Genomic DNA, 16,642 nt, shown 5'->3' on the forward strand with positions numbered 1-16,642 from the left:
TGGAGAAACTCGCATGCGTGAAGTTGCTCTAGATCTCGTAATAACGAGGGTGGCGTTGTGCTGGTTTGCCAGATTTGTCTAAAATAATCATAATTTCCAAGTATAGATGAAATAAAGAGTATTATATGGGAAATGTGAGTATGATACTTTGTAAAGAAAAATTAGGCATGTCTGACTGAAGGTGTAGAAACTATACTTCATGAAAATTGCAATCCAGAATGAATGAATTTTATTTTTCAGAGTAAAAAAAAATCAAGGTTTTATTTGAATCTAGCCTATGGAAGAATCATTTATTGTCTATATTAAGAGAACTCTTCCTTACCCCTGGTAACATGCCTTAACTTTATTCGTATTAATTATGTTAGTATATTACTTATTTTTGCTCATATATCATTTAATTTAAAACATAATAAATTAATTCGTGCGTTATATTATTGATAAACATGATGAATTTGTTTTGATAAAGAATTTTTATACTGTGATTTGAAATATTATATAATCATACTTTCGCTTGAAGTAATATAAGCTAGATAGGTAAAAGCTTGGTTAACCTGTATTTATGATATTTTCACTATTAGCCTCAAAGATAGAAGTATTTAGAATAAGTGCCGTGCTAATATTATCAGTTTATTTTGCTCGTAATTCTGAAATTATTGACAAAGAACAATAACAAAACCCGAAAATGAAATTACGATGTCATATTTTCTGCTTCAGTTTTACTTTTTGTCTCAGTAAAAAAAACGCATTTATGTAAATTCACAATAAGATATGCATAATTCAGGATATTTAGAGGAATTCCTACTTATGAGATTTCCTGGGTGAATGTCGAAAATGTTTATTTAATACTATTTGTTTGTAACTTACATGCGTGCGTGAAGTTACAAAGAAATAAGTGACTACCATGTGTATTTCTTGTGGCACTCTAGCTGCTTACATATCACTAATGAAACGTTTGATTACGATGTTTGTTTGAGTCTACAGAGGGTTTAGGTTTCCCTTTTTACAGTGAAATATTGAGAAAATTAATTAAGACTTATTTAGTTTGGATGTTTGTGTTATAACCGAGCACGTAATACAACATTGTGATAATCCATGAAATATAACACTGAAGTAATGTTAGTTATACGTTTAGTGAAATAGTTTAATTTGTTCTGTTCATATCAAACAATCATGAGCACGTCCATTTTGTCACTATAACAAACTTAGTAAAGGGTTTATGAAGCTTTTTTTTTGGTAGAAGTGTAATATTTATGGTCTGTTATGTTACATCATTTTGTCACAAAATTATTTAAGCAAATGTGACGTAAAGGCCTATAAATAACCAAGAACCATTTCATAATATGCTGCATTTCCATTCAACCGGATGGTTAATGAGGTATCGGGTCACGTGATCTGATGAGATATAGAGTCCTATGAGAAGAATTGTGGTTGTCATCTTGCCTTGAGTCAAGCTGGTTTTAAGAGAAACATATAAGTAGACTTCAAAGATGTAAATCTCATCCTTCCTTATCAGCTAAACCTCTAGAAGGGACTTCTACTCAAAATTCACAAAGTGAGAGTTACAAATATTCTTCATGAGATAATTAGGGGATGGTTCTGCTTGGTCACTGTGTTTTTGGAATAACTTTTTAATAACACCTCTTGTAAAACCCGAAAACATAAAAATAAATTAACAACATATTTTTCAATGAGGAATTTAAATTCTGTGAGGTACACAGGAAGTTGCTACTTTTCCATTTGAAATTCATAAACATACATATAGATAATAGAAAGCACACACGGATGGTAAACTAGTGTTTCTTGCAAGTCCAGTCATTCATCTGAAAGAAAATAGATAGTATTATTTGTGTTGTTTTTCTTTTTTTAACTTATTTATTTACATCCATAATTTGACAGGCTAGTTATAAGGATTTTTTTCCATTTTCATTTATCGTTGTTTATACATTTAAAACAGAATAGTAATATATCTTTTTTTACAATAAATAAAAAGTATGTGTGTGTTTTTATAGCAAAGCTACATCGGGCTATCTGCTGAGTCCACTGAGAGGAATCAAACTCCTGATTTTAAAATGAAAAGTAACAAAATAATACTGTTATTTAAAGGATTGCTGATAATTTTTATTATCTCTTTTATTAAGTTTCCTGTGAAAATTAAAAACCACCTTAAGTATTGTATAATGTTCTATGTATATATAGTACGTTGTATTTTAATGCTTGAAAATCTATGTAAGTCGCTTTGGATAAAAGCGTCACCCAAATAAGTTATAATTATATTATGAATCGCACTAAATTAGAACTTTGATCAATCCGTTAATGGAAAACTACAAGCCTAATATATGATACAGTAGAAGCAAGGACTCACTTCACCGTGTTGTATTTTTTTGTATGGTATGCGAGGTCTGGTATAGTGTCACCAACTGCGATTGGTGATTACGCTGATTTCAGAGATTTTATCTCTATTTTTAGAATTTAATATACCATCACAGCATAATAGTGTTGGTACAGCATGTTATTTTAATGTGTTGTATCCTTCTTAGCACTCAATTCTCGCAAGGGTATATAAATTTTTTCATAACACTCACGTTCAAAATAGTACGAACATAGCTAGCTGTATTTGGTTGAAGAAAAGTTAGCCTGCTTAATTTAATGGGTCTAAATATTTCTTATTGAAGGAGCTGAAATAAAATGGAAGAAGCTAATACCTGAGCCATATTTACTTCTGTTAGTTCTCCCATAAGCCTCACAGTGAATTCTCAAAATGACTACTGTGTCTCCTCTCTCCAAAATTAATGGCTGTTGTGACAGCTGGCTTATGTGTTTGACACCCGTGACGTCATTCTCCGATGATAGCCGAATGTTTTAGGAAAATACGTATATTTGAAGCGTAGCAAAATATCAACAGTTTTTAACGCTTTTTTGCCTTTACATTTCACTTTTGAAAAACAGTTTTGTGACAACATGTTACAATAGGTCTTAATCATTACATTTTTTGGAATTAAAGGGAAGGCATTTGCGACTTTATTCCAGTTTGTTACGCGCCATATTGCGCTGTCTTTATTCTATAAACTTTGTTTCAAACGCAATTGTACACACGTTGTATATACATAATTGTTTGAGATGTGTTGTATTTCAAACAGAACAAAACGTTTGAGATGATAACTTCTGAACCAATCTTATTCGGGCAAAAAAAGCAAAACGTGATCTGTACCATACTCTGGCCACATATAGATGTGTGTGTGTTAATCAATACATCTTTCTTTCTACTCGTGTAAACAGATAAGAGAAGAACAAAGTCTGCCAAGTGTATATTCTGATTTGAACTTCCACATAAACGGAAAAAGATAAGCAACACAAATATGATAGCTTTATATAAATTTAAAACAATATATAGGTACTATTGAACTTTTTGGTAAAATTTCACAAATTTACTAAAACATTGCAAAATTTGCGGTGAGCCAGATCTAATCTACATGACTACACTGGAATTTTGAAGCTTTAAAACAGGTGTACTGCAATATGGAGATGGAAAAACCTTGCTTTCCTATGCGTAGTATATTTGGTTCAGTTATTCATATTGTAACTTATGTGCTTACATTTCAAGAGCCAGGGTAGTATCTTATTAGATAATTTTTATCCATATTTGTTTGTTTCATTTAATTTCGAGCAAAGCCAACCGAATATTATTTTAACTTGCCACTTCTAATTTTGAAGTGATAAACTAGAGGTAAATCACATAGTCCGCATCACCCACTGCCAACACTTTATCTATGAATAGTATGGGTGACCATCACATAATAACGCCCTTATGGTTTAAAGGGGCATATATTCGATGTGATTGGATTCAGTCCTGTGACCCGCAGATTTCGAGTCGATTGCTCTAACAGTCAGGTTATGCTAACCTTTTTGTTATACCTATATACGAGTTAATGCCAATTGGTTGCTTTTTATATCCATTTGCACTGTCCTTCACGTTCTTTTGTTTGAAAAGTAAAAGTCTAAATACATAAGTTTAAAAATCGTACGTTTTATTACATTTGAAGATGGGGTCGCCATGTTTTAATTACGTAGTTCCATAAGAAAACAGATTACAACTTGAAACAATTGAATATCAATGTAATATAATTTCGCAGAAAATATTATAAAGAGCATATCGTAAAAGATAGATTTAAGGTAGTTCAATCAACTAAAGGTGAAAACACCCGAAGAAAATCCAGAACTTATTCATTGTGCTAAGAGATAATCTACGTCTTAGTAGAAAACAGGAAATTTGGTCGTATAACTTGTCAAAATTTGTGTAAGATGAAACCAAACACAGGACGATTTTAGGACGTTAAAACAAATGTTTATTCCTTTGCCTAATTAGTATCATAATACAAAATGAAACGGATGAGAATGAATTCACTTGATAGCTAAGACTAAGCGAGAACTTCAAAACTATTTATTATAGAGAAACAAGGAAAAAACAGCCTGTTCAGATATAGCCACACAATTTCTATTTGCTGATCTCTATATACCGAATTAGGTGAATCCACTGTTAGCTTGTAATACGGCTACAGGTAAAAGTGTATACAACACCATAGTATGGCCTCGAACCTTGGACCTTTAAGATGTAGTCCAGCATGCTAGACATTATGTTACACCAAGCTCACCAAACTATTAAATAACATTAACTGCAATTACGAAATCATCAACGTAGATTTATTACTTATATTTACACTTTGTAAACGTAAACCATGTGTTAAAAAAGTTGTGTGTCAAACATTTGTGAATATTTAGAGACAGTTAAAATATCTCTTGTTTGGAAATTGTAAATCCCTATGTATGGTATTACTAATATTGTCAGGGTCTTGATAAAATACACAGAAAATCAAAAACAGTGTTCTCTACTTACTAGCCAAAGCTCCCCGTCCGATGGCATACAACGAATGAAATTCGAGGTTCGACCCTTGCGATAAATATTACATTATGCAGCTTTGCACTTAACAACAAATCAAACTGTCCAAGAAATTAAGTAATTATACACATGGTACCTACTTCAGGCAAGTGTCATCTACGATAAAGATGTGATATTCATTTATCTGGCAATTATGAAAATCATGAGGTTTATTCTTATGAGAGTGAAATACGAGTGACATAATTATTTTATTTACAACAGTGAAATATATCATGAACTAATGGTGCGGGCTTTTACTTACGCCTGCTTTGAAGAACAATAAATCCCTCTTATAAATAACATTTATGAAGGAATTTTAGGATTAAAACATTATTTGAGGTGCATAAATTCATCGATTACCAGTATATAATTAGTTATTATATCATAGTAGCAATTGTTCTAGTTGCTGAAAATATATCATTAGATACTGCAATGACATTTAACTAATCTTTATTGTAACATAAAATTTATTTGAGAATAAAATATTACCACAAACAAGGCTTAATTCTTTCAATATTTTAATGACTGTAACAAATTACTAGGATAAATAACCGTCTTATTGGACAAGTTTGCGTGATTATCGTACATTTAGTGAAAATGACTTACTTTCTTTTGGAACAATAGTCTCCATACGTTGCCATGAAACTTCTACTTACAAGTTCGGATATGCCATGATGGAATATATATATATATATATATATAAACACAATATAGTAGTAATTTAACCAGAATACCTCCTCAAATAGGAATTGAAGGAATAAAGTGGAAGAAAAAGTCTGAAATTTTAAAAATATTATCGAATTGTTAGTGGTAACCACATATTAAAGAAATAAAATATATTTGAAACCATAAGCGTATGAAAAGTTTGTTGAATTTTGTGCTAGCCGTTCCTTATTTTCAAGTGGTTGTTTGTTTCTTTCTAAAGTAGAGTTACAGTGTAATGTTTGCTGTGACCGTCCCAGAGAATCGAACCTCGAATTTTAGCGTTGTAAGTCTGTAGACTTACTTCTGTCCCACTGGGGGACAATTTTTAAGTCATAGTCTAAACAGGGAAAGCACTAGTTAACACCGCTCACGGCCCACTTGACCGACCGAACAATGAAATTTGACCGTCGCAGTTATAAGATGCCTGCAGCCTCAAAATGTAGTGTATATTGTTTTTGTTGTAATGGAACACGAACCATGGAACCTCAGCTCCAAATTCGGTTCCTAAAATGTTTGTAAGGTTAAATTTTTTGAGAGAAAATAATTTCATAATCTTTGAATATTATTTCGTGTTATAGAATAACATCACGAGAATTAAAACTAAAACCTAGAATATATTATTTCAGACGTTAATTATGTGCAATATTCAGTTATGATGAAAGACTAGAGGGCATATTATTTGAATATCGAAATAACTATGATTTTAACTAAAGTACATATATGTATTTATACGTTATTTTGGTTTATTGCGAAACAAACATATATTTATTTTTTGTTTGATTTTGAATTTCGCGCAAGGCTACGTAAAGGCTATCTGCGATAGCAGTCTCTAATTATACAACACGACAAGCACGTGAAAGTGTATTCTAGCGCACAAGTGCTCTTATAGAAGAAATTTGAAAAACGTTTTATTGATTTTTTTTAATAACAAGTAATCAAAGGTTGAATGCTAATAGAATGAATGCTAAGTTTGTAATAAGAAAATAAGGCATCTATCTAGTGAAGACCAAAATTTCGTATATGGGAAGATTTTTTTTTACTCCATTCAAATTCCAAAAGTATTAAGTTGTTTTAAAACTTTGGTTTTTAATTTTGATCTCTTTTATTATTTTCAAGTTATATTTTTTTCAAACAACATTTAACGTTTTATTGATGTTTCGTAAAAAAGAAAGATTTACATTCAGTTCCAATTTTGCTTGCATGTAATTAATGTTTTTATTTTTGCATCATTTTTTTCAGAGGTGAGGTATTTTGTACAGAATATTGTCGTAGTAGCGTCTGTCCCTCTGTTACTAGGGTCCTTGTTCATTAAAGGAAAATAATGCCGTGGCTCCTTCCACGTTTTTTGTCGTCTTTGCTCTTATAAGTAATCAGTTTAAAATATTTTTCAGTCCAACAATTTACAATATAGATGCCAAGTATTTAGTTTCAAATACAAACTTTTATTGACTATTTTCGCCAACCATTTAACATCCTTAAGTCAATATGTTCCCTTTGTGAATAAAAATCTTTTGGTGATGATGAAATTAACTTTTGTCAGGACCTAGTCCCTCTAGCGGAAGGTGTAGGTGATATTTTCTGAAGAAAAATATTTACTTTCTAAATTGTGAAGGCCTGGCATGGCCAAGCGTGTTAAGGCGTGCGACTCGTAATCTGAGGGTTGCGGGTTCGCATCCCCTTCGCGCCAAACATGCTTGCCCTTTCAGCCGTGTGGGCGTTATAATGATACGGTCAATTTCCCACTATTCGTTGGTAAAAGAGTAGCCCAAGAGTTGGCGGTGGGTGATGATGACTAGCTGCCTTCCGTCTAGTCTTACACTGCTAAATTAGGGACGGCTAGCACAGATAGCCCTCGAGTAGCTTTGTGCGAAATTCAAAAAACAAACAAACTAACTTGTGAAATGCTTGTTTGAAAATCCAATATTTCGTATTTATTGACCATGTTCTTTTTGTGATTAACATATTTGGGTTAGGAATATTATAAATCCGTGTGCATAATATTTATTCTGGTCGTAGATTTACTGCAGAATTGTTACATATTATGTAATGTATTTATTCTGATCGTGCGTTTACTGCAGAAGTGTTACATAAAATGTAGTGTATTTATTATTGTCCTGGCTTTAGTGTAGAAGTGGTGTTTGATGCAGTAGAGTATTGCATACCTTTAGTGTTTTGATTTTGTAAACCGACTTTTTATTACAAATCTGTGTTAGTGACTGAAATTATTAATGTCAACTGTCACTACAGTTTTTGTAAACAGCTACTTCATACATCAAGAACGCTGCTTACCTAAGTTTACATTAGCCATGATTCAATGTTTGCATTTACTTTTGGTTCAGTATCTTTGTATGTTCATACTCCATTCTCAACTTAAGAATTTTTACAGACTGGAGAAAAAATATTTTAGCTTTGGTTTCCAGATCCAGCAGACTACGTTGCATAAAAACATAACTTTTAGTGTAGAGTTATAAACCTCTGCGACGGTAGTAGGAAAAAATGATTTGATGAATTTGCGATAACACATCATAATCTTCAAAAGGAAATCTGACAAATGAATGCAAGGTTTCCTTGATGTTGTGTTAGAGGTGTGTTTCAGTTTTAGGGTCTGTTAAGTTTGATTTTTGGCTTGTTTATATTTTGCCTTGTCGTTAAGTTTCCAGGAATGACATTGTATGGTGTATGTAAAAAGCCTTTTTTTTTTTTCTCAACGTATCCGAATACATCTTAAGTTCTGTATAAATTAAATTTTAGGTATCACTTTGGATGCTTGTAAATAATGAATACCCCACTGATTCCTACTATAAAGAATATAATATACTAAAGATACAAACATACATCACTGAAACAGAACACTTGGCTTATAATAATGTCAGTTAGAACACCTGGAACAATGCCTATATTTCACCTGAAACCCAAATCAAATATGGTTGTTCAAAAACTTTAGTGTTATATTGTGCTCATAAGAAATTAGTAGGGTATCTCTCGTTGGATCACCCTGTACGTAAGTTGACTGTTCCATGTTTCTTTTTTGTTTTGCATTTTCCACACTGAGCTGTGAAATTATTCCATATAAAAATTATCGATAAAGTTCTAACACATTCTAATAGTAACATGAACTGTTTATCTTATACTTGCATTCGTTTCTTTTAATGATTAACGTATTTTAAGAGAAAGTATATTCACTTGGAAAAAAAAAAGGAAATAAATATATATATATATATATAATAAAATAAAGGCGACAAACCGTAAGCAGTATAACACCATGCAGAGGTCGCTTAACCCATATAACATTAAGCCCTGAGAGACTCAGAAATAGGAATGTATACATTACAACAATTGGCCCGTTGCTGTGGCAACAAGGCTGTAGACATTGTGGAATTAAGCTTGTTGCACGGAATACTGCCAGTATACTACCGCCATAGAAGAAACGTATTGGATATCAACGTCAAGGAAGGGTGGGGTGTGAGATTTAATATCACCTTGTGTCGTGTACAGGATCTATCTTGCAACAGAGCATGTTTAAGTTAATAAAGAAACAATACGTTCAATAACATTAAACTCATTTTTATTTTATATGTTTTCACTTCTCTTTCCAGCGTGTTACACACGAATAAAATGTTATAACCATGCTGAAATTTGCATTTTTTGTTCAGCTATAAAATCCAATAAGTTTACCCTCTTCCCGTCAGTGTGGATTTCCATTGTACACACCCAGAAAGAGATCAAGCAGCTCAACAAATCTTACAGGAAAATCACGTGCCAATGCAATGGTGATAAAACTATATTATCAAGGTAGAATGAATGATTGTAGTAAATAGGTAACTCTTGTCAAAGGAAAGTGAAACTTGCTGTGTTCTAGTTTTCTGAGGTCATAAATCATGAAGTATACTTTATTTTCCACGCGAAGCACAAAATATGCGCACTCTTCCCCTTGTGGCTCTTAACTGTGTTTTCAGTTTACATTTCTTGCTTGTTTTTAGTTACGTTTTAAGAGTGTAAGTTGATATAGTAATTAATCTCTATTAACATTTGAATATATTCTTAGAAATGTATTGGGAAAGTACATACCGATTTAACATTTGGGTGAATATAAAATATGTTTAAAATTTTTCTTCTCAAAAAATAAAAGTTTGTGTTTGCAACTAAGTTTCTGTTAATGCAAGTGCTTCTGGCATTTCCCAATATGTTGTTAATGTCAATATCGACCTCTCTGTTAATAATGGAAATTTTGTTTTAATTTCTCTGTGAATTTTTATATTGTAATAATTTAGTATAGGCAGTCATTTAGTCATATGTGAATATGATACTTTACAATAAATAAGGACTTTTTTATACATGGGCAGTTGCACAGTTGGCAATTGAGAATCAATGTTTAAATATTTACTTTATCGAGTTTATGGAGTTTCTTTCTAAACTCGCAAATCACAACAAGCTATGCGATTGAATAATATAATTCTCTCGGTAATTCGTATTTATTGTTGTCTATATGGCTGAAAAGAGCTGAAAATAGTTTAATTACCGAATTTTACGCCTTGTAAGACGCACATTTTTTTTAAAATACCTTGAAAAATCCCCATACGTCTTTCAAGACAAAAGTGATTGGTTAAGGCAAGAGGTTAGCCAAAGGTTTCCTCAAAACGGCTTCTATACAGATTGTGATATCGTTATTTGCCGAATATAAGTACTTTCAATAGCATAAAACATTCAATTTAACTAATTGTTAATATACTGTGAAGAATATGATGTATTTGACTGTATTTACTCAGTAGGTTGTAAACAAGTCAAGGCGTTGGTTGCTGATTCAAATATTTTTTTTCTTGGAATTGTCTCAGGGTGCGTCTTCCACGATGTAGCGTTTTACAAGGCATAAATAAGGCAGTTTATTAATTTTGTAATGTATTTTGTATAGCATGCAATTTCTTTTAGACGGTATGTGCAAAAGACAGTTTCACTGGATACGTATTTTTGGCACAACCCATATTAACATTTGTGACTTGGCTAACAATGACTGATGCGTTTTTTTTTTATTTGGCGCAAAGGTACTTAAGGGTTATCTGCGCTTAATTTTGAAATGACAGATTATTGAGAAGACATATACTCAACAAAACTCATTGCTAACTCTTGGACTACTCTTTTATGAACAGTTAGTAAGATTGACCGTGACATTATGCCACGCCTGAAAGAACGTGCAAGTTCGGTGGCGGGATCAGAACCAACGGCCCGCAAAAGTGCTCAAATGTCAAATTTAAAAGAGCCACTCCATCAAAATTAACATAGATTACAAATCTATATTTCGCATGAATATTAAATGAGAACAGTTTAGAAAGTACCCTATTTTACCATGTTAATCAACAGTTGGTATGCTATGTAACATTTAATTAAACAAGAATTAAGAAAGAATGGTATATTAAGTCCGTATAACTGTTAATGTACCTTTACTGAAATACATCAGTTCTGGTAAGTGAACACTTTTTTTTTATATCAAGAATAATCACTGACAATTAAACACTAGAACGTCTCGTTTTATTAGCGATACCACTGACCAGCAATGTAACCACTTTAGATATTGTTAGATGGACTGTGTTCTACTGTATATTGTTCTATTCATTACTATTTTATATTTGTTCTTTTTAGGTTAATACATTTCTGTCAATTTATTCGTTAAAGTAACTTATAATCAAAACAATAAGTTTTTCCAATAAATAAAACTGTTGTTGTTTTGAATTAAGCACAAAGCTACACAATGGACTATCTGTGCTCTGCCCACCACAGGTATCGAAACTCGGTTTTTAGCATTGTAAGTCCGCAGACATTCCGCTGAGCCACTGGGGGAGGGCAAATAAAACCGAATATGAAGATTTTATTTGTGAAAGCGTGATATATCTCGTATTAAGTTGGTATTTTCGAAAAGCCACTCGTTTTTGTAGTAATAAAATTCCTCTCAGAAGAATTAATGAAGAATGTCTTCATTAATAAATTAATTTATTATGGAACCTAACAAACATTTTGTAGCTCGATCATAACAGTAGTTTAATTGTTACATAATAGTTTCCTGTGCTTCTGAATTAGTTTACACAACTGAAAAACACAAGCAGCTCATTTTTTAATTTTACTGCTAAATAAATACAGTTATCAAACTAGAACAGCTAGATGTAAGTGTTACAGAAGATATGATGATATGGTATTAGCTGGTTCAATGCTTTTCAGTTTTATATATAGCAGCTGACGTATTGTTCAACGCACAAGGAAGACATAGGAGTTGCCGATGGCTACAATGAGTCCAGATATGAAAGTCGAATCTGGGGGTTTTAAGTGTACAGCCAGATTTGGCAACAATTGGTCCAGCGGATCAGCAATCATGAACAGACAAACGTACACTGACAGTTATGAAATAAAAATTTAGATTTACACATTGTTTCTGAATACTTCGAGTATATTGGATGTTTAACATCTGCCACACGATTCAGCTCGGCATCTTGATGTGAATTTAAAAAAATGACTCATTTCGGAAAGGTCTGGATTATTTTAATTGGACAAAAAGTGAACGTTTAGCACTATTTTCGAGGACTAAGTCCCTGAAGCAGACTCGTTACCCAAATAGTCAACATGAAGAAGTTAATTTGTAAATGTAAAGTAAAACGATGTAGCAGTAAAACATGCGTGAAATGTTTTAAGTGTAGTTGTGAATGTAATGGTTTAAGTGTAACTAGTCAGCTAAACCGAAGATATTACAATCGATTTGACATATTAGCTGAATCGGATATTCGTCGATTGATTAGTGTATTGACAGTGAAACATAACAATAGGCAAAATAGTATCGTTATCTTACAAAGTTTATTGGAATCATATATAAAAATCATAAGCTTCAATAGTTTGTGAAAGTAATGCTACACTAAATCTCAACGATACAGTTGTGATGTTGAAACTTTATGTATTACAAGATGATTTCCCTGGCAATTCTCACATTAAAAATGCCATTTCTGCAATGGATTGTAAATATTAGAAGGATTGTATAATTCCCAGTATGGTGTTAACGAAGTATAATCCATATAGATTTCATCATGTTATATTTTCATTAATATAGGAGTTTTTCCGAGCTTTATTTATCAAGGTCAATCGAATTAACGTCCCCCACTGGGACAGCGGTAAGTCTTGGGATCTACGACGCTAAAATCAGGGGTTTGATTCCCCTCGATGAACACAGCAGATAGCCCGATACGGATTCGCAATAAGAAAAACATACAAACACATTCAATAGAATTAACTCTAAGTCAACAGTTTCCGGAATGACCCGCCCCCTTTCCATGTTGACCATCCTTGGCTCAGTACTAAAAATCGCTGGGCTGATTCGTATGGCAGGTGTTAAAGACAGTTGGTACAATTGATATCCAACAAATGAGAAAAAATAACCTCGTTTCTAATCGCACAATGCACTGGGGCTTTATAATAATACATAAATGGACGAGACAAAGTCGTAGTCTTCTGTAGTGAAATAAAATTAATCACTTGGTGGCTACGGGCTATTACTGTGGCAAATATATTTATGTGTTACATCGAAGCTTTAAAACACTTTTTTGTTTTCTTAATTGACTTCATTTACTCTACGTGTATGAAAAAAATGTTGTAGCTTCTATTGTTTCATCAATTCGATAAAGTGTAAACTCACTGAGTGTAGATTTAACACTGTGTAAATGAGAAGAATAGAAAATAACATTTCTAAATCTCTTGTAACATGTTGGTTCTTTATTTATTTTTCTGTTAAAGCTGAAATGGGTGTATTTGTCATACTTTTATGCTTATCATAAGTAGACGTAACCTAAAAGGTTTTTACTTATCACCTACTCTTGAACTCAGGTTCATAAATGTACATATTCAACCTCCAACGTCAGTATTCTGTAGTGTATATCCATATGCATGTCGTGATGAAAAGTAAGTAATCTTGACCAGCGTATAGAACTTTTCTCAGCAATCACTCCCACTGTCTATTCCAAACTTTTCCCATGAAATTAGGTCAACCATCATTCCACATTACCCCTCTGAAGTGGAAGGATGAATTATTGCTATTAAGTACAAGAAGAAATATAGCTATTGTTTTATATCCAAAATAAGGCTATTTATGTATTTATTTATTATTACTGTGATATGATAATGTTAGTACTGACAAAACAAATCACTTAGCAATGACTAGGTTTTGGGACTGTATACTAAAATTCAACATTTTTATTGGCAGTGGGCGCTTTTTATAACAATTTTAATAATTTAATACGCACCTTTTACAAGACTGTACGAATATAAACGAAGTGTTTTTGTAGCTTTCTAGACAAATTAAAAATGCGTAAAACAGTTATTAAACAAAAACAATTAGTTGTATCTATTGCATTTGAATTTTTCCCATAAAAATCAGTGTGTTTGTGTTTTCTAATAGCAAAGCCACATCCGGCTATCTACTGAGCCCACCGAAGGGAATCGAATCCCTGATTTTAGCGTTGTAAGTCCGTAGACTTACCGCTGTACTAGCGGGGGGCCCCATAAATATCAGAGGATTATAAGCTCCCTTTATTACTTAGAAGTATAAAGCCATACAACTTTGTCATTGGCATATATGAGATAAAAGCTATAATTGTAATGGACTTTGCTGTGTTATTCATTTAGAAGATCATAAGGGAGCGTAAAGAATTATATTTTCGCGTCCTGTTTACTTTTAAGATATTTAACTTTCATAGCGAAATTAGCATAATAAATTAGCCTAGTTCAGATTGTAACAGAATCGCAAACTAAGTAGAATTAAGCTTTCAAATGCGATAATGCTCGTGAGCTATGTAGAATATTTTGTAACAATTTTGGACTCGGAATGGCCAGATGGTTTGGGCGCTTAACTCGTAATCTGAGGTTCTCGGTTTCGAATCTCTCTCACACCAAACATCTTCTTACCCTTTCCGCCATGTGGGCGTTATAATATTACGATCAATCCCACTGTTTGTTGAGAAAAAGTAACCCAAGAGTTGGCGGTGGGTGGTGATGCCTAGCTGCCCTCCATCTTGTCTTAAAATGCTAAATTAGGGATCGCTAGCTCAGATAACTCTCGCGTATCTTTTCGAGAAATTCAAAACCAAACAAACAAACTGTAGCAATTTGAATTTAGAAAAAAAATAGTTATCTTGCACATATGGAAATAACTGGTTTATAAAGCTATTAGTAGTTAAATCTCGATGCATTAACTGATAAGTACAACTTTTAAAATAATATCTGACAAACTAATAGAATGTATAAAAAATTCGAATGATACAATAACATGAAGATTGTGGACGAACCATTTACCTGGATCTAAAATCATGCCACCTGAACAAACTGTTCTCGAGAAATCAACATCAGTTTGTTTTGTTTTTGCTTTTGAATTTCTCACAAAGCTACTCGAGGGCTATCTGTGCTAGCCGTCCCTAATTTTGCAGTGTAAGACTAGAGGGAAGGCAGCTAGTCATCACCACCCAACGCCAACTCTTGGGCTACTCTTTTACCAACGAATAGTGGGATTGATCGTCACATTGTAACGCCCCCACGGCTGAAAGGGCGAGCATGTTTGGCGCGACGGGGATGCGAACCCGCGACCCTCGGATTACGAGTCGCACGCCTTAACGCGCTTGGCCATGCCGGGCTTAATATCAGTTTGTCAATATTAGATGGCAATACCTATAAAAAAGACAGAATTGTCTCAGTTTTCTCTTGTGAGAAATCTATCTTTGCATCAAAAATTTCATTAAATGTAATTTGTTGGAATGAAGCCCAACAGATACATAAGAAACTACAGAGTACGTCTACCACCAACGAAAAGTGGCCATGATTGAAATCTTTTTTGCTGTTCTGCTTTGCTGACATGGTAAACGAGACTGAACTTCTATACCGTTGTCCTTCTCATCAAAACTAATGATTTCTCCCCTTCCCACATCCTTTCACACATGAAGATGAATCACTTCGTACGTGCCGAAACAAGAGAATGGGTTGATAGGGTGCATACATATGAGGAACCCTCTGTATGTGGATGAGGGTAGCGAAGAGTTAGCTACGCAACTGGACGTGAGTGCGTGCATGAGACTGTATGACATACACACACGATGAAGGCTTTTCTCCTCTTGAGGTACCATTCGATCGATTGGAATTCTCGCACACTGAATGGTTCAGTGTCCCGTAGGAATCGGCACTGAGGACGAGATGGAACAAGGAATAGATTTGGTGGACCGGAGCTGATTGTGTGACATGTAGATTCCACTCTGATCAATGAAGCATTCCTCTAGCTTCCTCCGGCAAAGTCCACCGTGCGAAATAAACATGCACAACAACACATCCAGAATAAATTCGTATCCAAATCAGTGCCGTTAAGATAGCGAGCTTTTAAACTTCGTAGGATTTTATTAATAGAAAAACAAGTAATGAACGAAAATCAGTTACAGGGCAAATCTTCCATTAAATAAAGAATGTTCTTTAATTTGCATTGTTTTGCAAAAAGTATGCAATGTTTGATGGTAGTTTATATATATATATATAAATACACTTAACCCTTATAGAAGTTTTATATTATTATCATTGATCTTTGCGATCAAAACTTGCAAACTAGATGACAAACCAAAATTACTACTGGTTAAAACTACTTTACTTGACCAGTTACAGTAGACATATTGTTGTACAATGTAAGCTAGTAAACAATATATTGTTATTGCTACTTATAAAGCATTGCTATTTTCGTTTGTAATTCGAAACAAAGTTAATTAAACTTTTTTTTAAAATAATTGATAAATATTATTTCTCTACGACCAAATGCTGGCTGTAAAAAAAAAGAGAGATAGAAACTGGTATATGAACTTTTATATGTCTGTTTCATAAATAAATCAATTATGCGTTACTCAGCACTTCAGCCGTGATTGGAAGACGAATATGAAACATTAGTTTTTAATCTGAAAAAAAAATCAATACGTATGTCTGCGTCTTTTTTATTATTATTAAATGGTAAGT

General features: G+C 33.1%; 1 protein-coding gene across 3 annotated transcripts in view; it reads left to right on the forward strand.

The window, feature by feature from the left end:
* Positions 1-16,642, forward strand: part of LOC143229356 (nucleolar protein 4-like) — a 107,924-nt gene that overhangs the window by 1,809 nt on the left and 89,473 nt on the right. The window contains exon 1 of one of the 3 annotated variants that reach the window (XM_076461577.1): positions 6-134. The exons of the other annotated variants lie outside the window; for them this stretch is intronic. Coding sequence (XP_076317692.1) covers positions 126-134 — 9 coding nt within the window. The 5' untranslated portion in view covers positions 6-125. Of the gene's footprint in view, positions 1-5; positions 135-16,642 lie in introns of those variants that run through there. 3 annotated transcript variants of the gene reach the window in all.

The sequence above is a fragment of the Tachypleus tridentatus genome, chromosome 10 (assembly GCF_004210375.1).
Source record: "Tachypleus tridentatus isolate NWPU-2018 chromosome 10, ASM421037v1, whole genome shotgun sequence".
NCBI classification, from domain to species: domain Eukaryota; kingdom Metazoa; phylum Arthropoda; class Merostomata; order Xiphosura; family Limulidae; genus Tachypleus; species Tachypleus tridentatus.